Below are 25,334 nucleotides of genomic sequence, written 5' to 3' on the forward strand. Positions count from 1 at the left end.
GTTGAAACTTCATCAATGTTTTCAGAACTGATTGAGCCTCAGTTTTCTTTTTCCTTACAAAAGTAAATAACGTCATGTTAGAATAAACTGACGTTAATCCCACTCGGTCTAAACTGTACGAATATGATTCACTCTGAAAGAGATGTAAATAAAATAAATATTTTGTGCCTCTGAAGCTCGAGATTCTTCACACAGCTGACTGCTCTTGATGTTAAATAATCCAAAATAATATTTCTATAGAATATTAATATTTCTATATAATTATTTCTCCACTTCCGAGCCTTTTTTTTTTTAATAGGATTTCTGTTCGTCATACCTGTGTTTTACCACCAGGTGTCGCCCTCGGCTTCAGGTTTCACCTTCATCTGTCGTGTTTGTATAGTTTCAGAAGTTATTGTTCTGGACGAAAATGTTAAATACAGTTTTTTTTTATTAAATATATACATAGATAAATATATTCATTTATTATCTGTCTCACACACAACAAAGACCAGAGGACGAATAAAACAACAACCTCATTATTATGAATGAACGCTGAATGAATGAAACTGGCCTCTCCCCGTCTACATGTTACTTTTTCTTTGCTTTGAGAAGTTTGGGCGCCCTCGCCGCCGGTCCGTGTCTGTGGGCGTGGCCAGTGCGGGCGAGCGGGGGCAGCAGGGCCTGGCTGGGCGGCGGCACGTGGGCTCCTTTGCGGTTCAGCAGCTCGATCTCTCGCCGCAGGGCGTCGGCCTGATGCGTCTGCTTCTTCACCTTCATCTGCAGCCGGCGGATCTCGTCGTGGTCCACTTCTCTGGTGTGGTCCTGGAACTGTCGGAAACCCTGGATACACACAGACACGCACACACGTATGTTCATACACGCTTGGATAGAGCGCCTGGGAAATGCCACTTAGTGAGCGTGGAAGGAAAAGTTACAGAAAATGTCCGTAGCAACATATGTGGACGTTTGTGTTCCACACAAACAACCCCTTTTCTGAAAAGATCAGGACATATTGATTCCCAGCTTTGGTTGAGATATGAAAATTAATAAAAAAATTACTATTTTGTTCTGCCGGCCGTTGAGTTTCCGCTCAAGTTCCATCGTCTCGTCCAAGAGGTTTTTCTTTTTGCGGAGAATTTCCGTGTTGCGCTTGGTCACCTCCATCAGGGCCTGGTGCGCCTCGTCGACCTTCACCTGCATCTCACACACGCACGCACACAAATCAAGTACAGGAAAATCTACCAATACATTTACTTCAACCTGTGTTGGCTTTAAAAGTAACATTTTGAGTTTGAAGTTGGTTATAACAGAACAAGGTTCGTACACACACACACACACATCAGCGTACATGCCACTCCTTGGTCTCTTTGTCGTACGCGGCCTCTCGGAGGAGTTTCTCCTGCTTCAGCTCCTCCAGGACCCGGTTCCCCGACAGCGTCAGCAGAGCCTTCAGATCCACCACTCTGCCAAACTTCATCAGCATCAGCTTGTTGCACTCCTCCTCCAGCTCTACAACACCACACACACGCACCACAGATTAATAAACACACGATGGATTCTGAGAACATCACAACGCTGGATTTCTGGTTTCGTGTGTCGGTGTCTCTTCCGTGTGAATCTTTACCCTGGATCTCCGTCTTCATGTCCTTGCAGTCGTGGATGAGCCTGGTGTGATGCTGGCGGGCGTGAACCGTCAGGTCCCTCTGCGCGCTCTTCTCCCCCTGCAGCTCCTCGATGCGACCCTTCAGCCGGTTCAGCTCCGCCCGGTCCACCACCAGCGCCGCGCCCAGGTCGGACGGCACCGAGTTGTTGACGACGAACTCGATCTGCCCGACGAGAGGAGGAGGAGAAGATGACGGATCTGGATCTATAGAAATGTGCGGGGCCTTGGCGGAGGTCTGAACTCTCAGTGGTTGAGTCGTTCACCTGGTGCAGTGGGAGAGAAACCACCACGTCCAGCTCGTTCATTTTCTGCTGCTTCTCTTTGTTGGCCAGCTCCATGTCGTCCTCCAGTGCCATGCGACTGCTCCTCACCACTTTCTCCTGCAGAGCCGACGCACACGCACACACACACACACACACACACACAGAAGGAAGTCAGTGGGGGGGGTGGGGGGGGGGGGGGGGGGGGGGGGGCAGAAACGTGAGGAACGTTGAACAGCAAAGGTTCCACCTTCTTGACGAGGGCGTCGCACTCGTCCTTCAGAGCTTCGGCGCTCTTCTTCTCCTCCATCAGCAGCTCCTCCAGGTCCAGACGACGCTCGCGCAGCTGCAGCGCGTTCTCGAACAACTGCAGCTCGCAGCCTGAGAGAGACACGCGCGCACACAAAAACACACACACACACACACACACAATGATTACACTAAAAGATTAAACTTAAAGACTAAAAGCTCTGCTCCGTTGTCACAGAACCGACCTGGAGGACAAACGCTGTCGTCCAGAGCGGGGCCTCCCTCGTCGCTGTCGCTGTTGTCGTCATCGTCCGAGTCGTCCGAGTCATCGTCCTCATCAGAGTCTTCGTCGCTGTGCACATCTTCCTCTGCAAACACACAGCGGGATCATGAAGGACACTGATACACACACACACACACACACACTAACACAGGGCGTTCCTCACCGTCGGGCCTCGTCAGCTCCTTCTTCTTCACGCGTTTCATCTTCTTCTTGAAGACTTTGGTGAGGAAATCCTCAAACTTGTTGTTCTCGCCAAGCGTCGCCTGGAAGGCGGCGACCAGAGCCTTCTCCCTCTCCCGCAGCCGGACGATGTCTCTCTGCTTCAGCTCAAGCTGCTCGTTACACTCCTCCCGTTTCGACTGTTTAAGATGATCACATAAGTAAATACTTACTGTGTGAATAAGTCAGAGTCGAGCGATCGGGCCGGTGCCAACCACCCACCCACCGTGATCTCGTTCTCCTCCCTCATGCAGTCGTCGAGCTTGGCCTGCACGCTCTCCTCCCTCCGCTCCAGGTCCTTGAGCAGCAGCAGCTCCTGGTAGAGCGTCAGCAGACGCAGGTCGCCCAGCGCCAGCCGCCAGTCCAGGTGGAGCTTTTGGCGACGCAGCCGCAGGTGCTCGCCGTCAAACTCACTCACCGACGTCTCCATCTACGGATTATATGAAGGGTTACACTCTGACATGCGAGAAGTTGTTCATGGTTACACATTTGATCTAACCTGCTCCAGCAGGGAGTCCCGCTCGTACAGCAGTCGGATCTCCTCCTCCCTGCGGAGCCCCTCGTCCAACTCCGTCTCCTCTCCGTCTTCTTCTCCGGCTGCAGCAGATGAAGGCGACGGGCTGGACGCCTCCTCTCCCGCCGTCTGCCAATCATCTTCCGTGTTCTCCTCCATCTCTTTTTCCAGCTGCTCCAGCAAATCGGACGTTCCTTCCTCATCCTCCTCCTCCCCCTGTTGCTGCTGCTGCTGCTGCAGGGACTTGGACCTGTTCAAACAGTAAATCCAAAAGATATGAAACATGTACAGTGAACTCTGATCAGTGTGGTTCGACTCCTGTACCTCTGCTCCCTCAGAGCGCGGTATCGCTCCAGCGTGGCGCGGTCGCACTGCAGCCGCTGCCCCGGCGCCTCCTCCGGCAGGACGGGCGGCGGGACGGGCGGAGGCCGGCGGAGGTGAGCCGCCAGGCGCCGCTGGACCTCGCGGAGCTGCCGGGCCTGAGCGCGCAGCTCGGACACCAGGCGAACCTTGGAGTCGCGCAGCGCCACCACCTGTCGGTTAATCTCCGTCTGCTTGACGCGGATCTGGTGGGACGGGGAGGGAGAGTCATTAGATCCATCTGTCTGTTTTCATAATTAATCTGTCAAAAATAAAAAGTGAGAAACGAGCCGTCGTCAAGTTCCCCAAGGTTCTTGTTCTGGTTCTGTCTGACAAATAAATCAAACCCAGAGATATTTAGCAGCAAATCCTCATATTTTTTGAGGAAGTTTTGTTTAACAAATGACTCCCAAAGTCTGACATCACTCTCCTCAGCCTCTCCTGCTGTGAACGAGGGAGTGTGTATGTATTAGCATGTGTGTGTGTGTGGGTGTACGTTTTCCTCCAGGCCCGTCAGCTCGGCCGTCTTCCTCTCACTGTTCGTCCTCAGGTGTTTGGGCACCCTGAACTCTTTGTCCGTCTTCAGTTTCAGGTCGCCCACGTTCTCCCGGGCCTCTTGGATCTCCTGCAGATCCTGCGGGTCCTCGAAGTGCTCGTCTGGCTTCTCCGCGTAACTGAGGCACCGACAGATAACGCGGCACAGCGTTAATCCCCCCACCACCCGACGGCTAGAAGACAAATATGACGTTGTCGAACGTGAACACTCACAGCTCGGCCCACTCCTGCTTCCTCTGAACGATCTTGGCTCGGGCCTGCTCGGCCTTCTCTCCAGCCTTCTGGAGCCTCTCGATCTGACGATCTCCCAGCTTGATCCCCGCCGGACGAGCCGCCTGGGGGCACAGCACCTCCTCCTCCTCTGGAGAACACACACACACACACAGAGGTGATGGGTCGAGCTTGTCTGCGACAGGTGGAAAAAAACGACAACAACAACCACAACAACACACAAACACTTGCCCATACCTCCGAATTCACGCTCGCTATCCATTGCAGGCTCCGCTCTGGCTTTCCGGCGTCCCGGCGCAGCGTCCTTGTGTTCGTCGAGCTGGGCGCGTCTGCTCTGATGTGGGAGCTGGGCCGAGGGCTCGGTGATCGGCGGCAGGTGGTAGGTGGAGACTCTGTGGTCGCTCCGGACGGCGACCACGGTGACGACGCTGCTCTCCAGAGAGTCTCTGAACCTGCAAACACACACATGAGGGGGAGGGTTTCGTTCTTGTTAGAGGATGGTTTTGTGTGTGTGTGTGTGTGTGTGTGTGTGTGTGTGTGTGTGTGTGTGTGTGTGTGTGTCCAGTCAGTACCCGTCCTGTAGTTTGCAGAGTGCGACTTGGCAGCGCTCCTCCTCCCAGCCCAACTCCCTTCTGACCTCCATCATCCTCTGGGACTTCATCCTCTCGGCGTCTTCTCTGAAACACGGGTCCAGCTCCAGCTCCTACACAACACACACACACACACACACACACACACACAAACACACACACCACATAACTGACAACGTTGCATTATTCTTCTGTATTCTGTGGAGACCAAGCCAAGAACCAGGTCTTTACCTGACCCTTGAATGGTTCCAACCAACCAACCAACCAACCAACCATGCAAGCAACCAACCAACTAACCAACCAAACAACCAACCAATCACTCAAACCAACCAAGCAACCAAGCAACCAGCCAGTCAACAAAGCAAGCAACCAACAAACAAACAAACCAAGCAAGCAACCAACAAACAAACAAACAAACAAACCAAGCAAGCAACCAACAAACAAACAAACAAACAAACCAAGCAAGCAACCAACCAACCAACAAACCAATCAATCAACCAACCAACCTCCGGCTTCAGGCGAACTTGCTCGGGCAGTCTCTGGTTTTCCTCCAGCACCAGTTTGAACTTCTTCTGGAGCTCAGCGAGCGTCTTCCTCTTCTCCGCGATCTTCTGCTCTGCCTCGCGCTGCAGACGGTCCTTCTCCAGCTTCTGCTTGGCCGTCACGATGCTGGAAAGTCGGGGGGAGGTTTAAAAATGATTCGGAGAGGAAGTGAAAAGAGAGAGAAAGATATATCTCCCTCAACGCTCTCACCTCTCTGCTGATGGATCCTCGATGTCCTGAGCCAACGCCTCGTTTTCAAGACCAACCTGTCGGAGGTCAAATGTGAGTTGGTACACGGTTTTACTTTAACATGACGCAAACAGAGGTTAATAAACCGTTGGACCGACCCTGGGCGACGGAACCCTGGCCGCCTCCTGGCCTTCCTGGAGCTCCTCCGGAGGCAGCAGGCTGAAGGAGAAGATGTTCCCGTCGTCGGCCGCCGTCAGCACAAAGAGGTCGTCGTAGCTACAGCAGATGTGGCGCAGTTGTCCGTACTGGTTGTCGTGGACGGCGAGGGCCCAGTAGGCCTTCATGGAGGCGAGGCGGTGGTCCCCGGGATGCAGCATGTAGACCCTGACGGAGCCCGAGTGCATGCCGCAGAGCAACAGCTGCCTGTTGGAGCTACGGAAACAAAACAACACGAGGTTATAGACACGTCGACGACCATCTTGAACAGGAAATACTGTCGAGTTCCTCCCCCTCTACCTGAAGGTGATGGAGCGAATGGGGTCCTCGTCTGCGTTGTGAACCGGCCGGAAGTCAAAGGGCTCGTCCGTCCGCTGGTCCGGATCCTCGTCCTGCCTCGCCGAGAACGTACAGTGGTACAGGAAACCCGAGTCAAAGCCTCCCTGCGGGGAAGAGAGTGGGGGAGAAAAACTGATCTTTAAGAAACAAACTCTCCTCAGATCCTCATTCACATCGTCGTTGCTCCAAAGTATTCAAACATGTTTAAGATCTATTCCTAATTGGGTCGTCCTGATTGATCGTATCGTTTTACCATGGAGAGCCAGAACTGGCCCGGCTGGGAGTAGAAGCCACAGTACAGAGGACTTGGATGGTCGGGCATGCGGATGGGCGGTAACTCTGCCTCTTCCTCTTCCTCCTCCTCCTCCTCATGCTGATGCTCTGCCTCCTGCTGCTCTTTCTTCTTCTTCTCCTTTTCCTCTTGGCGTCTTGCAATCTCCTCCTCTCTCTGAAAAGCCAAACAAATCCTTTCAAATTAACCTTTACGGCAGCAGGGAATTCAGGGAAACTAAAAATACTTGAGTGACATGTGGTGACAGACAAAGAAATAAAGCGACGTGCTCAGTTTGGACCTTGATTCGAGACTTGATGCTCCTGAACCTGAAGGATCTTCTGGGCAGGTCGAGCAGCTCGAAGGTCTCGGTCGACCGCTCGGCCTCCGGATCGGGTCTGTGCACCTCGACCACGTGGCCGCGCTCACACAGGACGAGCAGCCTGTTCTCACTCTGGGGTGAAAATGTCAAAGAAAGAAGGCGGTCGAACCAGTAGCCCTTCCATCGGTCGCAGAGATATGCTGAGTGCCTCCGTAGATCCGAAAACTCACGTGGGTGTGAGGCGACCACTCCAGCGCCTGCACCGGCCCGGGGACGCGGACGAAGCCGATGGGGCTGTAGTTTTCCCCGGCGGCGAAGAAGAACACGGTGCAGTCTGAGCCCTGGGCAGGAAAAGTCGTGGTGACGGAACAGACGGGAGAGAGGAAAACACGAAGAAGATCAGATGCAGCACAGTGGCGGTTGTGTTTCCTAGGAAGTCGTACTGTAGGTTTTTTCTTCTCAGAGCGATAAACACAATTTCTGAAAAATCATTCGTACCCCCGTGGCCAACATGTCTGCGTCGCGATCATACGCCACGGCGGTGATGGGGCCGACGTGGGGCTTGAAGGCTTGCTTGAGGCGGAGCCTGGCGTCTCCTTTGGGTCTGGGCCCGGTGACCACGTTCAGCTTCCGGGGGTCGTACAGCTCCAGCAGGCGGACGACGCCGTCCTCGAAACCCGTCGCCAGGAAGCCGCCTCTCTGCCCCACAATCGAGAGACAAACTCAAGACGTCACTTCTTCTGGTCGTCATCACATGTGGTTTGCGTGACTTGATTCATAAGGACACACGTACCGCAGGTGGCGCCCAGGTGAGCGCCGTGCCGCCCTGGTTGAAGCTGGTGGTGGTCAGCTCTCTTTTGGCCAGGAAGTCGAACACTCTGACTGAATCTGGAGAACAGGGGCGAGACACAGTACATGTTAGAGTGTGTGTGTGTGTGTGTGTGTGCGTGTGTGTGTGCGTGTGTGTGACTCACGGTCTGGCGAGGTCGTTGCCATCAGGTGGGAGTCCGGGGACACGCCCAGGCCCTGGATCGCCCCGGCGTGGAAGGTGAACAGGCATTCGGGATCGGGTGTCTGCACACACACACACACACACACACACACACACACACACAAATAAGATGTTCTTTTATCCATCCCACAATGGGGAAATTATAAACGTATCACAGTGGAGAACTTGCCATGTTGGTGAACGACAGATCCAGTTTCCATATCGCTCCGCCGGAATCCTACAGTCCAAAGATCCACAAAGCGGAGGGGAGAGATTTTAGGATTGATTATTGTTGTGTCGTGATTTATTAAAATGTATTTTTTCTTTCTTCCTTCAGTGACTTGGTGACTTTGCACTGACCTGAGCGAACCAGACGAAGGAGTCGGGCACGGGGCTCCTCACCACCGAGGAGAGGCAGATGTTGTGTCCGTGTCCGACCAGCAGCTCGTTGATGGGCTCCATCTCGAAGCGGCCGCTGTCGCCTTCGCAGTCGGCGGCGTCGATGCCCTCAAAGTCCCAGCCCTGCGGAGGAGAAGGTGAGGGCGGTTACCAGGTCATACGCTGCACATAGAAATACATAATGGCAGAAAGTTTCTTAAGATTTTCATCTTCAAGCGGAGTATTGCGTTCATCCAGCGTCTCTCACCCGGACCGCTCCGTCGGAGCCGATGGTCATCAGCTGCCCCTCCTCGAGGGCGAACGGCTGAACCTTCCCGGCGTGGCAGCTCCGCCCCTTCTTCCGGCAGATCTCCACCTTGATGTCGGTCCCGTCCCACAGCAGCAGGTTGCCCCAGTCTGTGCCGGACACCACCTGACGGGACGACACGCAGATGGAGACGCTCAGACATTTTAATAAAGAGGTGAAATGTGAAATTCTACATTTTCCTGAGCAGCTACTGTGGTGACCTGTAGGTCAGACTTTGGTCTATGCTAAATGCCTCCAGTCATCTAGGTGATGATGATAATAATGCTGCTGTATCACCACAGTGCATTTTTACATTTGTGAGGATTTTATTTATTGCCCTGAATTGCAAATGACAACGACAGAGCAATCTAACAAAACAACAGTAAATTAAAAAAACACAACGGCAAAACAAAAGTAGCTTTAGACACACTCGCACACTCCACACACCGACCTTTCCATCAGGAAGTTCCACGTAGCCGTCGATGTCGGTCGCTGGAGTTTTCCCAAAGTGTCCCACGAGCCCTTGCAATTTGAGACCCGTGAATGTGTTGGTCATCTTCCAGAACCTGACGTGGAAACAAACATAAGAGCATAAAGACATATTCACCGTCAATGAAAGGGAATAATCACCGGGGTTTTGTGGGAGGGAACAACAACTAGCAGGGTTTTGGGAGGTGCTTTACTTGATGTGTCCCGATCCGGACGAGGTGAGCAGCCCTGGGTTGTGCGGGGAGAAGCTCACTCGGTACACCTCCTGGGAAAGCGCCTTGCAGCTCAGCATCACCGTCTCCTGCGTCCAGTCCCACAGCGTCAGCATGTAGTCAGGGGCGGCGCCCAGGCTGGCGAGCAGGCTGCCGTCGGGGTTGAACTCCACGAAGCAGTACGCCCGCTTCGTGCCACCTCAACACAGACGGAAGCGTTGGAACCCAATCGTCAAATACTAGAGAATTTTTTTTAAAAACACGTGGAGAAGACGCAACAGCTGATTGTAACTTGGTGCCAGTTACCTCTGAGGATGCGGTACGGTCGCAACGTTGGATAATCGTATAATATGATGTCGGGCTTGATTCCCTTCTCTGCTACGACAAAGAACTCTTTGTTGGGGTGAACCTATACATCACACACACACACACACACACACACACACACACACACAAACACACACACACACATTTTTTATGCAAAGTCAGTGCTCAGTTAAGAATTAGACATTTTTGTATTCATAATAATACATAATAATAATAATTTTTGAAAAATTGAAGCCACATGGTTCTTTAGGGTCTTACAATAAAATTAGCAAAAGCTTAAATCTGCACAACATGGTTTGCAGGTCTCTTTGTTATAATTTGAAGTATGCTTTTTTTCCTGATATAATGAACTCAAACATAAAAATACAAAAAAAATCCACCAGTACTATCTTTAAAACACAAATAAAAACATTTTGAAATACCAGAGTGAGTTTTAAAAGTACTGTATTGACTTTGTACAGGTATTTATGAGTTAATTTACTGTTCCTTCCTCTTAAAAGTTGGTAGAATCCTCCCTTTCTTATTGTGTCTCATCCTGTAAAACACGTACAGTAGACACCGCAGAGGTTACCTGATGAATACAGTACTGTACATCTACTCAAGCACCACGACTTTCGTCGGCCGTCTTACCGTGATGGCGCCGATCCCCCCGCCGCTGCAGGAGCGCAGGAACCTCTGCTCCTTGGTGGCGACGTCCATCAGGACGAGCAGGTTCCCTGCGATGAAGAGCAGCGTCGAGTCGTCCAGCAGCTGCAGGTTTGACCGGCGTCCGCTGTCGTAGCCAAACGAGTGACTGAGCGACGCGTGAGTGAAGGATCGAGGTCACGTTCACTGTATGTTACTACTGCACAAAAAAAACATCATGTACTGTCCATTCATCTATATTATAGTTTAATAGTATTTACATAATGGCTGCAAATACTTACACAGTTCTCTTACATATTTGAATATATTGTAATGTGATTATTTAAGTTTTTACATCATCCCCATAATTTCCTTAATTCCTCTTTAGTTCAATTTCTTTAAAAAACATTAAAAAGGCTAAAAACTCACAAAACGATTTGAAAGTACAGTATATTTGATCTGTTGATTGGTTTAACTCTAATAGTTCTTTGAATGAAAAAATTATTGTGAGCTGGACGGCTCATGACCTTGTAATGAGGCGTCCAACTCACAAATGAAACAGGAATTTGACAAAAAATTAGGTCAGAAAGATGAAATTTCGAGCGTTTAAGATCTGAACAGGTTCTAGTTTGTCTAGAAAGTCTTAGATAAGGTTTGAGAAAAAAACTCTGAACCGAGGAACAAAGACTTCTTCTACTGTCTTTGTGAAGAGATACATTCATTTGTACGGCGAACGTATGGAATTTTCCCAGAAGAAGGATACGAGAGGTGCAGCAGGTTCTCCGGGATGTCGGACTCGGGCGTGACGAACGGTTTGGAGTGAAGCTCCTCGCTCTTGTAGTACTCTCTGTACATGAGCAGGGATTCTGCCGAGGGCTCATCTGTCCCTTCCTCCTTCTCCCCCTCCTCCTCCTCCTCCTCCTCCTGCTGCTGCACCTCCGAGCGTTCGGCATCACTTGCTGTGAAGGAGGAAACATAGACAGACACGTTGTCAGAGGATCTCAAGGAACGAGCTCGAGTGAGTCAGGTCAGATGTAGAAGATGGGGAAACGCCTTCAGGAGCCTTCAAAAATGATCAGTAACATTTGTTTGTACCACTTTGAGTCGATCAATATGAATAAATAATGAATAAATTCTACCTTCAGTGTTTTCCTCGGCTCCTTCAGCCACAGAAGCCGTTTCCTCGTCCGCCATTTTTTAAATCGTCTTTTTTTCTAATCTGTTGAAAACAGAAGAATCGGTGATGATTCGAAGATGTTTTTTTCTTCTGCTCGACCAACACAGACGTTCGGCCACAAAAAACCCTGAAACATCGTCAGCTACCAGATTCCCCGTCGTTCCCTCTCGATCTTACACTTATTAAAAGTTATTTCAAATAACACCGACTCATTTTGAATGTCCACTACACCTTCTAATTCTAGTTATACCTTCAGTTCTCCTTGTGGCTGACTTTCTGACTCTCCCCTTGTGCCGTTTCAGTTTGGAGGCGTTGCTGGGCAACGTGGAATGTGCTCTGCAAGGCCTGCTGGTTAATGTAGTCCCACAAGCCCTATACTTTGTGTTTGATCCATTTTGGGATGAAAATGTCTGTGAATTTTAATTGAAATGTGGATTTAACGTTAGAAGCATTAACAAAATAAATGTTATTCTACAAAAAAAAAAATTGGTCCTCTTCTCCTTCCACATTTTTCAACCTTTGAAACTTTATTCAAACGTAGGTTTTGTTCTGCTCCATCACACAATGTGACTGTGGAATCACACAGACGTACACTTCTGGCACCACAGGCCTCCAAGTGAGACGAGAGCACCAACCAGCCACTGCATCATACCAACATTTTCAGCAGGTAGGCAGTAACCAGCTATCAGCTCTTTGTCAGCTCATCCTCAATAATCATAATAACAACATGTTATATCATAACTCCGTTGCTCAGGTGCTTGTGTCTGACTAAGCCAGCGTTATGCCAGGTAATGTACATATAACTGTCTATCTACTATCTTTATTATTATGTCTCATTCATAGTAAGCGAAAGAAGAGAGGTAGATGTAGCGATTATTAGTTTGATTGTAGTGATTATTTGTTTTTAAAACCAACATTAATTTTAATAGGTTTGACAAAATACTGTTTTGTCGGACTCAGACATACCTCGGAAATTGTGCTTGTCTTTCCGGTCGGTGGCCTCGGCCCGGTTCTGTATTTACAAATGTGGTCAATTACTGTAAGTCTGTCTCGCCTCTGTGTGTGTCTGCTATAATTCAAATGATGGGATTCTGAGAGGATTCACCACCTGATGTCACAGCGATGACATCACAGATCACAGGAGTGTGTGTGTGTGTGTGTGTGTGTCTTTCACCCTTTGATCAGTGCCTCAAAGTGGATGATGTCAAAATTGCATCAAAATGGAATATTTTGACACACACACACACACATACACACACACACACACACACACACACACACACATTTACCAGTGCAGCTGGTTTTCTCCGACTCCCCTGGTCCGCTCCAGTTTGGAGGCGTCGCTTGGCAACGTGGAACGTGCCGCAAGGCCTGCTGGTCAATGTAGTCCACGCGCTCTTATGTTTCGTGTCCATGGCAGTGGAACGGAAATGGGGCCGCTGTCCCTTTAAATACGACTTGTAAACAAACATGGCCGCCGCCTCACCAGCGCGCGGGGAACCAACGCCACAGACCATCCACTGACAGACAATTCACCACGTTGTCGTCGGTTGACTGCTGGACTAATGGAGCCGATGGAAAAAAAACATTCGAATGTTGACGTGAAGACGATAAATGTTCGCGTGCTGCTGCTTTTTCGGCGAATGGCGGCAGTCGTCGCAACGACATTTACGCTTTACGGCACCGGAAGTGATTGTGCCGTAAATCGGGTCGGTGCATCAGAACGCATGGGCTCTCTCCGCGGTGACATCGTGTGTGTGTTTTAGCTTCTGACATGTAAGTTACAGCATTTTTAGATAAAGACGTTTTTCAAAGTGTGTTGTTGTTGTTCAGTTGTTCACGTTAACGGCGCAGACACGAGCCACGGTCCCGTTTCACGTGTTGACGTCAACGTGTGTTTGATATTTACCGAGCAGCGAGTTTCACACGGTGAGAAAAACAACCAGTCACAGAGCAGCTAACAGGAATCATCCACTGGAGTAAATGTCTGTTGCTGTTTAGGCCTGCAACTAACGATTCATCTCATAATCGATCAATGTGTCGATTATGATCTCTATTGATCGATTAGTTTGGTCCATAAAATGTCATAAAATTGTGAAAAATTAAGATTGTGCTTCCCATAGATCTTTCTTGCAGCCTCTGTCCAAATAAGAAAAGAGAGAGTCAAGTTCATCAGGGAGGAGGTGGAATTATAAAACATATAGAAAATATTCTGTAAAAATAGAAAAATATTTAATAAAAAGATTATAAAAGGTTATGTATATTGTGAAACAAGGAGTGGAAGTGTTCAAGACGGCTGAAATTTGTAGTGGTTAGTATTGAATAAATACATATGACTGAAGTACAGTGTTGTAGGGCTGCAAGTCACTCACTTTTATTTTTTAATATTTTCAATCTGTCGATTTTTAGTTGTTTGGTTCATGAAATGGTGAAAGATTTCCACCGTGTTTCCCAAACTGATGTTTTTATTTGTTCACACAAAGATATTTTGTTTATTTTCATATAGGAGCTAAGAAACCAGAAAATATTCATATTTAGGAAGCTGAAATCAGATAATTTTAATAATCGAATAAACGATCATCAAAATAGTTGGTTGATTAATTTAGTAATCGATTAACTGCTGCAGCTCTACATCCTTGTACGATTGTGCAGTAGGAAATAAGTACAAAATATAAGTACATGTAGATGAAATATTAAAGTTTATGAAACTCTCACAGCAGCCACATATAACACAAGTTGAGTTTTATTTGTACATGAGCTGCTGATGAAATGTGTCTTTCTGCTGCCGTCCTCCTGTAGGATGGAGGCCAAATCCAAGAAACCCTTTTCTCCTAAAGTCGGGAAGAAGCCGAGGCTCACGCCGAAAGGAAAAGGTAAGAATCGTGAATCATCTGACTTTATAATGTTCACACCATCTTTGTTTTGGGCCAGACTACTCACCACTGGCATCATGTCTCACTCTGTCCAGAATCCATCGGGACCAAACTCGGCGGGAAGCCCGGCGGCAAGAAGCCCTTCAAACCGTACAACAACACAGAGAGGAAGGGCAGACCGGGGAAGGGCAAAGATGGCGGCAAGAAGGAACACAAATTCCCTTTCTCCAAACCCGGGATGGGGCCGAAGAAGAGGAAAGGCGAAGAGGAAGGTGAAGGTGAGGAAACATCTGCTTACGTCCACTTTCTTCCGCTGCCTGGATTCAGCCTCAAGTCTTTTCTTTAACAACCTCTGATCGATTTGTGTGGAAACAGGTCCGGGGGCCAAGAGGATGAAGAAGGGCGAGTTCAAACCGAAGAAGGAGATGACGAAGGAGGAGCTGAAGCAGAACCGGCAGCAGATGAAGAAGGACCTGAAGAAGAGTCGGCAGCAGGCGGAGAGGAAGGACATGTTCCAGATCATCTGTCAGTCCAAACAGATGTGGGGAGACATCAGGAGGTACATGTTGAAGATGTGAAGTGAAAATATTCAAACAAAGGAACTTTTGTTACCACAATGAAAGAAAAAAAAAAAGTACTAGGAGTTACACAAATGTTGATTTTTTATTTTATCCATTAGAAAATAACGTTCACGTTTCTTTGACCAACGTTGTGTTCAGACCAACTAAACAACAGCAAACTAAACCTGTGGTGTGTGTGTGTTTGTGTGTCAACAGGAAGAATTGTGACGACGACTTGAAGAAGAAACTCATGAAGCAGCTTCACGATCTGATCCGAGGGAAAACCAAACAGGTGAATTGTCACATGCCGATTTCATCCGTTTGTTAAATGTGGATTTTTCTCAAACGGTAGGAATCTGAGACAGGCTGCTCAGGCGGCATCTTGGCTGCTTCTCTTGCTCGTATATATATGTGTTTGTGTCTTTATGTTTCTCTTTTTTCGAGAAATCTCTCTGACCGTCGTCTCTGCCTCCAGATGGCGTTTGCTCACGACTCGGTGCGAGTGCTGCAGTGTTTCATCCAGTTCGGCAGCCACGAGCAGAGACAGGAAGTGTTCGGTGAACTCAAAGGTGATTTTTCTTCTTCTTCTTCGTCTGTTTGTGGGTCTGACTCTCACCGACGTCACCAAACACATTTGTGACACGACAAACATTAACTGTCTTCTCTGTGTCGTTTCCAGACGACGTCATCGGTTTGTGTAAGTCCCAGTACGGGAAACACGTGGTGAAGAAGATGCTGATGTACGGGTGAGTCGCACGCACGCACGCACGCACGCACGCACGCACGCACGCACGCACGCACGCACGCACGCACGCACACACTCTCTCTACCATGCAGTACAGCTGTGTAAACTGTGTCGTCGTATGTTCTCTCCCGCTCAGGAACAAGGAGCTGGTGGCGGGCGTGATGCAGGCGTTCAAGGGTCACGTGCGGCCGATGCTCCGCCACGCCGCCGCCTCCTCCATCATCGAGTACGCCTACAACGACAAGGCCGTGCTCGCGCAGAGACTCATGCTCACCGAGGAGCTGTACGGCAACACGTTCACCATCTGCAAGGTGCACACACACAACCACACACGTTGTCGTTTTTTCTTTTAAATATATGCTGTGTAACCGAACGTCTCTCTCGCCGTGCGTCCAGTCAACGGTGTGTAACACCATCGAGAAAGTCGCGGAGACGAACCCGGAGAAGCTGAACGGGATCATCGACGAGATGAAGCAGATTCTCACTCCCATGGCCCAGAAGTAAGACACACAAACAAACCTCATTTACCACGATGTGATTTTGATTAACTGTTGTATATTGCATGTATATTATTCGAAACATAACTGCAGCTCGTGTCGTCGTGTTTCAGAGAACAGGTGATCAAACACTCTCTGGTCCACAAAGTCTTCCTGGACTTCTTCCTGTTCACACCTGACAAACAGAGAACGGTGAGCACCAGCAGTATCATACGTTCATAATAAAACTATAGATTCCACACGTTTGTTTCTGTGTTTGACTTCTGACCCGTTTGTCCCGACGCGAGCAGGAGATGATCGAGTCCATCAGAGAGTCGGTCGTCTACATGGCTCACACACACGATGGAGCGCGAGTGGCGATGCACTGTCTGTGGCACGGGACGGCCAAGGTGTGTGTACACACACACACACACACACACACACACTCACACTACTCATTTTATTTTTTATTCTACGTGTTGTGTGGTGAACGTGCAGCGCGACTGGTCTCTGCAGGTTGAAACCAGGCTATTGCAATTGTTGTTAGCTATTGGCCAACAAAATAAACTGTACAATATCTTTTGTGTTTTTCACGTTTCAGGACAGAAAAGTCATCATCAAGACCATGAAGACGTACATGGTGAAGTTCGCCACGGTGAGTCATCACTGCTCCTCCAGCCATCACTCACTCATTCACAGAAACAAACTGTTGGTGTTTTATTAGATGAGTGAAGTTTAAAAAATGTCTGAAGACTCTGAGTGATGATTATCAACCAGCAGGAAACGTCTGAACTGAAAGTTCACATTTACTCAGGACGGTTTCCACAATGTTCAGCTTTAAAACATAAATAAATCAGTGTTCAGATCAGCTGACAACAAACTGATCTTAAAGTGTGTCGGTCTGTTAAACCTGTTCTCCGTCCTCAGGGGGAGTTCGGTCACCTGGTTCTTCTCGCCATGTTCGACTGTGTGGACGACACCAAGCTCGTCAAACAGGCCGTTCTCTCGGTACGTCTGACGCTCGGTGATAAACCTGATCCTTAATCGTCATGTGTCATTGTGTATAAATCAGTCTCACCTGTTGGCCCCCCGTGCAGGAGATCCTGTCGTCTCTGGACGAGGTCATGGGTAACAAGTACGGTAAGAAGGTTCTCTTGTACCTGCTGAGCCCCAGAGACCCGGCGCACCTGCTGCCTGAGATCATCAAGGTGCTGGAGCGGGGAGACGGGAACGCTCACAGGTAAACAGGCCCCACGTCCACATCCAATCCACATACATCAGATGATTGATCTGCAGCAGCTTTAAAAGATGATCAGCAGCGACTCTCGTTGATCTGATCTCTGTCGCCCTCCCCCTCAGTAAGAAGGACGCGGCGCTGCGGAGGAAGGAGCTGCTGGAGGTCGTGTCGCCGCCGCTGCTCGAGCATCTCCGCGACAACGCCGGCACCATGGTGATAGACAAGGCCACCTGCGTCACCGTCAGCGACATCCTGGCGTCTGCCTGCGGCGACCTGCGGCCTGCCATGACGGCCGTGGCCCAGATGGCCAATCAGGAGCTGGTGCCGGGCGGCACCAAGGGAACGGTGAGTGTCACTGTTGTATTATTGAGGGATGTTGTTCTTGTTGTTCGTCTCGTGTGTTTGTCTTCAATGGTGACGTGTTTTTTCTTTTTTCCTCCTCTGCAGCTCCACATGGCCGAACATCCAGCCGGTCACCTGGTGCTGAAGTGGCTCATAGAGCAGGACGCCGCTCTGGCAGAGGCGGGGAAGGAAGGTAAAGAAGAAAAAAAATATATTCTCCGTCACACACAAAGATCAGGAGAGAACGTTTCCACCAAATGGAACAGAAACTGGAGTCGAAGGTAAATAAAAGTTTACGTGTCATTAACTCCTGTTCCTCTCTCTCGCTCTCTCTCCTCGTCGTCCACCTCTCTCTCTCTCTCTCTCTCTCTCTCTCTCTCTCTCTCTCTCTCTCTCTCTCTCTCTCTCTCTCTCTCTCTCTCTCTCTCTCTCTCTCTCTCTCTCTCTCTCTCTCTCTCTCTCCTCGTCGTCCACCTCTCTCGCCCTCAGAGCGGTTTGCCAGGATCCTGTTGGACACGGTGGGAACAGACAAGATGAAGAGTTGGGTCAAAGTCAACAGAGGAGCCATGATTCTGTGCAGGTACGTTCAAACACATACAGTCCATTAAATATGTCTGGGTTTTTTTTTTTCACCAACAAGATCCATGAATTATGACCAGGGGGTCAGTGGCCGGATGGAACACTGGCCAGAGAAAGAACTATTAAACTTGTAAAATGTCTCTGTCTGCTCAGCACCTTCTTTAAACCTCTGCGTGTGTTTTCAGCCTCCTGAGCAGCTGTGACGAGTCCGTGTCCACGGAGGTGAAGGCGGCGCTGAAGTCCATCACATCGGAGCTCAGCAGCATCAGCAACAACAAAGGAGCTGAAATCCTCCTGGAGAAACTGAACAAGTAGAGACTTCAGACGAACGGCTCACGTTAAAAAAAACACCTCACTTCCTGTTCAGCCGACGGCCACAAAGACTGAGTGTGTGTGTGTGTGTGTGTCGCCGCCAGTGGGAACGTTTTCAGGAAGTGGACAGAGTTCTGGTTCATCGTGTTTGTGAATAATGAAATTTGAATGTTTGGAGAGAGTCCTTCTGTCCCACGAAAAACTCTGCTCCTGAAGAGACCGGAACACGACAGAGGCCGGTTCAAGACGCAAAACATGAGATTACAAGAATATGGTCAAATTACGACTTTGTTCTCGAAATTTCATATTTAGTAAATTAGAACTAGTTAATCTGTAAATGGCCAGGTTATAGACATTTTAATGTGACAGTTTAAACAACTGGTAATTGTCAAATAATTCACGAACACAATTCCAACTATGACAAATAAAAGCAACTGCTTCCTGTCCAGTTAATCTGATCCATCCTCAGTTTAGTTTTGTTTCTTTGTAACGTTTTGTACTTTGAGTGATCATTGTTTCAGCCGAAAAGAAAACCTTGTTTGCAAAATAAAGATTATTGATTCCTTAACCGTCTGTCACTGTATGAACCAGATAGTGATTGATGAAAGGCTTCGACGGAGCAGTTGTCTAGATTCAAATTTGCGAACAAATTTCAAATTTTGTAAAACAAAAATGTTTTGACCCTCAGGGCCACCGTAGTCACATGAATGAGTCCGTCGGCTTCGCGACTGGAGAACGGATGAAGACGTCCAACTGTCCGAAGAAAACAAAATATCAACACAAAGTTAACAGGCTCTCTTTTTCTTGAATCCATTCAAAACAACTTTTAAGAAAATGGCATTTATTGGTTTGATGGAGGGTTTCACATGGGGACCAACACCAGTCCAGTGAGTTCACGCGTAAACATGGCGTGTGATTCAGACGTGAAGAGTGGCTGGTTTATTATTACAAAAAGAGGAACACGTGGGGAGATGAACGTGTCTCTCATCCCATCGTCCAGATGTCGAATCTTCACGTTATGATTTAATTCATTCACGTTGTCGTTCTCTCTTGAATCCTGGATTACGTGTGAGCTTAAGAGGCTGATGGAGAGAGAAGAGGGCGATGATGGTGGTGGTGCTATGGACCACGTGTGCGGATTAAACACACTAAAGAACGATGATATAATATATGTATATACATTTCTCCCACTGCAGGTGGAGGCTCAACAGGAATAAAGTCATAGAGGGGAAAATGAAACGTCCCTTCAGGAACAACAGTAACCGTTCAAACCTCCTTGACTCCAGACGATGTCTGAGGGAGTGAAGAGCGTCGGGCTCATCGTCCATCTGCCGACTCTTGAAAAAAACTTCAGACTCGCCATCCACGAGTCTCAGGAGCCAGTTCTCCCCGGATTCCAGTTCTCTCGTCTCGTTGCAGATTTCTGACGCAATCTTCACCCTTCGGCCGAGCCGCCGCCTCCTCGCGGCACTCGGCCAACCTCCTCGCCGCCCTGCGGGCCAGGTGCAGCCTCCCGCGGGCCTTGGTGACGGCGGTGTACTCCTGCGACTTGAGCTTGGTGTAGTAGTCGGAGAACTTGTTGTAGAGGACGGAGATGGGCATGCCGTTCAGGATGATGCCGAAGGAGATGCAGGCGAAGGCGAAGAGGCGGCCCAGGTTGGTCTCGGGGAGCATGTCGCCGTAGCCCACCGTGGAAATGCTCACCTGGAGGATCAGACAAAGGGAGCAATGACGCTGACAAGTTTTCCAATGTGTTGACGCGTTGGTGGGTCACGACGACTCACCGTGGCCCACCACCATGCGAGGGGCATGGAGGTGAAGTTGGTGTTGTACACGTCGTGCTCCACCGTGTAAACCATGGCCGAGAACACGAAGATCCCCATCCCCATGAAGAGGAGCAAACATCCCACCTGCCGACACGCACAGACGTTTACTTCGTGTCTTGGTTTTCATGAGAAGTTTGATGCTGCGTTCACACCAAATGCGAAGCAAATTTTCACGTTGCGGTTACATATTTGGTCGCTGGATAATTTACATATTTACTCGCATGAGTGAACACAACCAGGGGATATTCCACCGTTCTATATCTGTCGAGGACCTCATCTCTGCGTTATGACACTAACTTCTTGTCTTCGCGTTATGAATTTCCATGTTGAGTTCATATATCAACATAGACTAGAATGACGCAGATTTCTTGTCTTTGCGTTATGACTTGAATTTCGTGTCTTGTTATGACTTGAATTTCATGTCTTCGCGCTATGACGCGAAATTTGCATTTGCATTGACTTTGTATTTAATCTCATTGCATGACACATTTCTGTCACATTTGGTGTGAACACAACTTTTGCGATTCATTAGTTCAAACAAGCACATTTCCACTTACAAATTTTGGGGCATTTTGAACTTTTGCAAAACAAATTTTTATCAACCTGCAAACGTTTATTGGTTCATGTCCCGTGAGCTGCGGTCTGACCTGCTGGTAACACTGTTTCAGTGTGAAGCCGAAGGCTCGGAGCCCCGTCGAGTGACGAGCCAACTTCAAAATCCTGAAGATTCTCATCAGACGCATGATCCTCAGAACCTGACCCATCTGCAGAGAGGAAAAACAACATAAGCGGATGGGAATTGCATTAGCTGCTTCTGTATTTTGTGAGTTTTCTCGTCCTACTCGTGAACCTTTCCGACTCGCGCCACGGCCTCGATGTCCCCGGAGTGCTGGTGCACGTCCTCGAAGCGCTCCAGGCCCATCTGCAGGTAGTGCGGCAGGATGGCGACCAGGTCGACGGTGTTCAGCACGCTGCGACCGAAGCACCTGAGGTCGGGGGTGGACACCAGGCGCAGCAGGTACTCCAGCGTGAAGAAGGTGATGCAGAACGACTCCACGTGCTCGCCGTAGAACCTACCGCTGGGCTGACCAGAGGCCGTCTGGAAGACGAAAAGGTTTTAAAAGTTCTGCTACTTAACATTAAGCATTTAATGACTTTATCTATATAATGATGATCTGTCCAAGCAGTTTAAAGCCTGGAATACACGGGGCATGATTAGTATCACTCTGGTGACGCCTGTATGCCGATGATGTTGTGCTCTTTATCCCAAATATCCCAAATATGTCTCCAGCAGCTTCTGACTTTATGTTCTGTGTTTGGCGTGGAACGTGAAATCAAATACAAAGCTCGTAAGTTTGTGGATCTGTTGAACCAAAGAGGAAGAACGTTTAAAATTTGCAATGCTGTAAGATGCAAACATTCTTGAACACTGGGGGTGATGATGTCTATTCTTAGCATGTTGCACATCGCTCTATACTGCCCCCTTCTGGTCAAACTATGTATATTATGTATGTTATTCTACGTCATGATGTCGTCTTTTATATGGACTCTGACTCTCACATAATGAATCCAAGAAAACGTCCAGCATCAGACGGCCACAGCTGAGCTCAATCTGCTCAGTTCACATTTCACCTTCTATAACTTCTTCTCAGACAAAAACACCACACAGAGTAAAAAACCACACACTTTGTACTGCATCTCCTCCACGGTGTTGAGCGTCATGGCGACCAGCGACACCAGCACGAAGATGGAGGAGGCGACGCCCATCAGCTTGGCGGTGATGGAGGAGAACGGTTTCTCCATCAGGTTCCAGATCACCTGGCGGGTCGGCCCGAAGGCCATGCCGTGGAATAACTCCTCGTTCTCCTCCATCTCCACCTGGAGGACAGAGCACACAGACGTCATCGTCCAGATTGTTAAAAGTACAGTATGTATCGTGACCTAAAACATGACTGGATTAAAACGAAAAATCTCAGCGGGGAGAAACTGGTCCAAGCTGCAGGACGGTGGGACTTCTGGGATGAAACTGTGCCAAAAAAAAAAAAAAAGAAGCTTATTCTCCATCTGTCAAGACGTCGGTGATTTATAATGTAGGTCAGACGGACTCAGAGTCAGCAAACAGATTACTGACGACGTGTCACAGGTGAAAAGAAATGACAATGTTGACGCAATGAGGCTGGTGGGTGATGAGCGATGACCTCTTGACAGTTTTATTTTTGCTGAACTTGGCAGGAGGATGAAACAGAAAGCCACTTCATCATCACGTAGGTTAAAAGGTCATAGGGACTTTTAGGTTCCATTGAAAACAGTCTCATTTTGAGCCACAGATTCAGAAATCCGATTCACCTGTATCATACATAGGGAGGTGGAGGCTGAAATCTGATATGCGATGATAGATAACACAAGAGGAAAGTGAGAAACAATATTTACATTTTTAATAAGCATAACACACGGGAGGTGTCATGTTGTAGGGGAAAAAATTCCAATAAAAAAAAAACTGCGTGCGGGACGGTTTCTCTAGATGATTAATTTTTTGAGGTGATCAGTCAAAGGTCAAGAAAAGAAAATATGGTTGGGAAAAACACACGTTCTGAGATATCTCAACAATAATCTAAAGTTTAAATTGATCCAGAAAATTATCCCCCGATCATTTGATAAGTGACGTTACAAAGAAGTCAGAAAATCTCATTATGCATAATTCCAAAAATGTATTTTTCAGGTATTTCTGCATCTTATAGACGCGACCAAAAGCTCATATAGATCCAAAAATGATTCATGATTATGTATGAATGACATGAGGAATGACATGGCAGGAGGCGGGGTTTATGTCCTTTACTGCGGCCAGCCACCAGGGGGCGATCCAGATGTTCTGGCTCCACTTTCGGGGAGCTGTCACGTCGTCCATCTTGAACACTGGTGAGGACGGCCCACTCACCTCTGCGATCAGCTGCTTCTGTATCTTCAGCTGCTCGTCCAGCTCGTCCTGTCTCTCCTCGAAGGAGATGCGGCAGCAGCGTTGGCTGTTCTTGATTCGGACGCCCCAGTAGTTTATCTCCTCCAGGAAGCTGCGAGGACACAGCTCATCTTTGATCCACAGAACTCCGGTTCTGACGAGGAGCACATGGGGAAAGAACAAGAGGTCGTAAAGGAGATCTAACACCGTGTAGCCTGATTCTGAATTCATCCATTCAGTGTCTGTTTCACCTGTAGAAGCTGAAGATGCTGTGGAAGACTTTGGGATCTCGGTCGAAGAAGAACTCGTTCCTCTGGACGATGTAGTCGTCGCACAGGTCCAACTTCCTGCTGTGGTCCGTGGACGTGGCCAACCGGCCGATCCGTGATGTCGGGTACCGGGCAGCCAACCAGTAGGGCAGGTGGTACAGCTGGAGGCGGAGGAGACAGAAGAAGAAGAAGAAGAAGATAGTTGCATGATGACTTGAACCCTTCGGCTGAATGTGAACACGCGTTTTCACCGACATCCGTCTGGTTTTGTCCGGTGCAGAAGTTACCGTTCCTCCGACGTTGATGTTGAGGACGAAGTGTTTGGTCGGAGACGTCAGCCGGGGGGGCGGACACTCTGGGAACTGATCCTCCTCCTCCTCGTACTCGTCATAAAGGTCGTAGATGTCTCTGCCCAGGTCCTTCACAAAACACAACCACAACTTTGTGTTGATGGATCAAACATTTATGGTTCAAAAGAACAAAACTCAGAAGATGGTGGAGAAAAAAAATATAAGAAATGTAGAAGTGAATCAATTAAATCGACAACTTAAAAGAATTCAAATGACAGTGTGAATCTATTTGTAATCGAAGCTTTTATTTGAGTATTTCATTTTAAAATTTCATAAAACTGGCCCAATTGGTAGTTGGCAATATCAATAAACTGCAAATATCTAGCACTGATTTTTGAGGCAAATAAACCCAAAACATTCTCTGGTTCCAACTGTCGGGTTTGGACTGTTGCTCCTGAAGATCAAATCAAAATGACACTGAATGAATGACCTGCATGGAGCTCCAGGGCTTGAAGGCGAAGGTGAAGTCCAGCAGGTCGAGCGGCTCTTGGTCGGCGTGCGTCCTGCTGACGGGTTTGTAGCCGTGGAACGAGCTCCGGCTCCGGGCTCCGAGGTGGGACAACATGGTCCCTGCTGCTGATCCAAAAGGACTCAGATGAGTAAACGTGTAGCGTGAGGATGAGAAATGTGTTCACCCAAACACATCTACGACAGACGCAGCGACGCGGGGTGATGAAGTGGGAAGTGACCGCGGGGGTCTGATGCAGCCGACTGATGCAGATCATCTGGGTGATTAAAGATTTAAATACTCTTATCCTCTTCCATCCCTCCATCCCTCCCTCTCCTCCACACAGAGGCTAAATGCTCAAGTCGACTCAGTCAGTGAAATCTCAACATCATCGTTCGTGGTTCCCAGAGGATGCACTGAAATGTGGACTCCTGCGGTTTTGAGTGGAATAATTCCACAGCTAGTGAAATTGATGAACCGATCCGGAACTGGATGATCTGATGTATCATGCATGAAAAATAGTGAAAGACCAGAAAGGCAGCTGCAGTGAAATATGTGCATGTCCAGTTTCCAGTTTATAACCCAGAGTATTTAAAATGTAGAGTTATAAAGTTTTTACTTATTCGAGCTTTACAATGCCGATGACATCATCTCCATATGTTCCTCAGCCCGTCACATCCTTCTCCTCTGATCCCAGAGAGAGATTGACGTATATCTTTGTCCAACTCGCAGCTCAAGCAGCCTGATGAGTGGAGATTAATCCTTGTTGTAGTTAAACAGGGATAATGAACCGATGGAGCCGGACCGACTCATCCCCCAATAGAGAAACGACCTCGACCCACTTCTCCTCCTCCTCCTCTTGTTGTTGTTGTTGTTGTTGCCCCCTCGGCCGAGATGATCCGGACAAGACGGGAGCAGTGACGCAGCTTTTTTTTCTTTTCTGCCTCTGGAAATATTGTCTTGACTTTTAGCGGTTTAAAAGAGTATGACCTCTATTATTTTAGAACAGTATATCAAATTAAAACTATGTGACAAAAAGTATGTGGACACCTGAGCCACCGCCATTAACCTTT

General features: G+C 48.5%; 3 protein-coding genes across 8 annotated transcripts; 1 reads left to right on the plus strand and 2 right to left on the minus strand.

Annotated features, from left to right (window-relative positions):
- Positions 1 to 449: 449 nt before the first annotated feature.
- Positions 450 to 12,887, minus strand: LOC118285204 (cilia- and flagella-associated protein 44). Of its 5 annotated transcripts, XM_047329644.1 has the most exons (36): positions 12,258 to 12,361; positions 11,542 to 11,701; positions 11,254 to 11,333; positions 10,878 to 11,073; positions 10,121 to 10,283; positions 9,470 to 9,572; positions 9,146 to 9,362; positions 8,914 to 9,028; positions 8,424 to 8,588; positions 8,138 to 8,299; positions 7,968 to 8,015; positions 7,761 to 7,860; positions 7,580 to 7,674; positions 7,285 to 7,485; positions 7,017 to 7,127; positions 6,766 to 6,918; positions 6,447 to 6,641; positions 6,155 to 6,297; positions 5,797 to 6,070; positions 5,660 to 5,715; positions 5,413 to 5,575; positions 4,889 to 5,019; positions 4,554 to 4,768; positions 4,299 to 4,446; positions 4,027 to 4,204; positions 3,495 to 3,736; positions 3,156 to 3,420; positions 2,883 to 3,086; positions 2,601 to 2,796; positions 2,400 to 2,522; positions 2,156 to 2,286; positions 1,909 to 2,025; positions 1,607 to 1,808; positions 1,331 to 1,491; positions 1,042 to 1,176; positions 450 to 822 (listed from the first exon to the last, which is right to left on the minus strand). In XM_047329644.1, the coding sequence occupies exons 3-36, from the start codon at positions 11,306 to 11,308 to the stop codon at positions 571 to 573; spliced, it is 5,415 nt and encodes a 1,804-aa protein (XP_047185600.1). In that variant the 5' UTR covers positions 11,309 to 11,333; positions 11,542 to 11,701; positions 12,258 to 12,361; the 3' UTR covers positions 450 to 570. The 5 variants fall into 5 exon arrangements, with proteins under 5 accessions (XP_047185600.1, XP_047185602.1, XP_047185601.1 ...); XM_047329646.1 differs by lacking the exons at positions 11,542 to 11,701; positions 12,258 to 12,361 and adding an exon at positions 12,581 to 12,887; XM_047329645.1 differs by lacking the exon at positions 11,542 to 11,701 and having other exon boundaries at positions 12,258 to 12,384.
- On the plus strand, positions 12,787 to 18,983 carry pum3 (pumilio RNA-binding family member 3). Its single transcript, XM_035608676.2, has 18 exons — positions 12,787 to 13,067; positions 14,091 to 14,164; positions 14,260 to 14,442; positions 14,540 to 14,723; positions 14,941 to 15,016; positions 15,200 to 15,293; positions 15,404 to 15,470; positions 15,606 to 15,780; positions 15,866 to 15,969; positions 16,080 to 16,158; positions 16,257 to 16,355; positions 16,547 to 16,600; positions 16,873 to 16,953; positions 17,043 to 17,185; positions 17,305 to 17,527; positions 17,630 to 17,717; positions 18,014 to 18,104; positions 18,289 to 18,983. Coding segments are annotated over exons 1-18 (1,947 nt in total). The 5' UTR covers positions 12,787 to 13,065; the 3' UTR covers positions 18,419 to 18,983.
- A 158-nt stretch (positions 18,984 to 19,141) lies between these two features.
- On the minus strand, positions 19,142 to 25,319 carry kcnv2a (potassium channel, subfamily V, member 2a). Of its 2 annotated transcripts, XM_035608681.2 has the most exons (9): positions 24,244 to 25,319; positions 23,751 to 23,882; positions 23,446 to 23,624; positions 23,177 to 23,348; positions 21,928 to 22,119; positions 21,092 to 21,340; positions 20,889 to 21,005; positions 20,200 to 20,325; positions 19,142 to 20,119 (listed from the first exon to the last, which is right to left on the minus strand). In XM_035608681.2, the coding sequence occupies exons 1-9, from the start codon at positions 24,376 to 24,378 to the stop codon at positions 19,766 to 19,768; spliced, it is 1,656 nt and encodes a 551-aa protein (XP_035464574.2). In that variant the 5' UTR covers positions 24,379 to 25,319; the 3' UTR covers positions 19,142 to 19,765. The 2 variants fall into 2 exon arrangements, with proteins under 2 accessions (XP_035464574.2, XP_035464573.2); XM_035608680.2 differs by having other exon boundaries at positions 23,446 to 23,882.
- Positions 25,320 to 25,334: the final 15 nt, after the last annotated feature.

Source organism: Scophthalmus maximus, chromosome 20 (assembly GCF_022379125.1).
Source record: "Scophthalmus maximus strain ysfricsl-2021 chromosome 20, ASM2237912v1, whole genome shotgun sequence".
Classification (NCBI taxonomy): Eukaryota; Metazoa; Chordata; class Actinopteri; order Pleuronectiformes; family Scophthalmidae; genus Scophthalmus; species Scophthalmus maximus.

What these genes read in the sequence shown, in the direction of transcription:
- LOC118285204 (XM_047329646.1), bottom strand. Translation starts at nt 11,308, where the DNA reads ATGGCGGACGAGGAAACGGCTTCTGTGGCTGAAGGAGCCGAGGAAAAC. An exon ending in GCTCCGACGGAGCGGTCCGG is followed by an intron (nt 8,300 to 8,423) that starts GTGAGAGACGCT and finishes TCTCCTCCGCAG; the next exon opens with GGCTGGGACTTTGAGGGCAT. An exon ending in AAGTTCGCCTGAAGCCGGAG is followed by an intron (nt 5,020 to 5,412) that starts GTTGGTTGGTTG and finishes TGTGTTGTGTAG; the next exon opens with GAGCTGGAGCTGGACCCGTG.
- pum3 (XM_035608676.2), top strand. An exon ending in TCCGAGGGAAAACCAAACAG is followed by an intron (nt 15,017 to 15,199) that starts GTGAATTGTCAC and finishes CTCTGCCTCCAG; the next exon opens with ATGGCGTTTGCTCACGACTC. An exon ending in CTCACTCCCATGGCCCAGAA is followed by an intron (nt 15,970 to 16,079) that starts GTAAGACACACA and finishes GTCGTGTTTCAG; the next exon opens with AGAACAGGTGATCAAACACT.
- kcnv2a (XM_035608680.2), bottom strand. Translation starts at nt 24,378, where the DNA reads ATGTTGTCCCACCTCGGAGCCCGGAGCCGGAGCTCGTTCCACGGCTAC. An exon ending in AGCCCTGGAGCTCCATGCAG is followed by an intron (nt 23,883 to 24,243) that starts GTCATTCATTCA and finishes TGTTTTGTGAAG; the next exon opens with GACCTGGGCAGAGACATCTA. An exon ending in AGCATCTTCAGCTTCTACAG is followed by an intron (nt 23,349 to 23,445) that starts GTGAAACAGACA and finishes GCTCCTCGTCAG; the next exon opens with AACCGGAGTTCTGTGGATCA.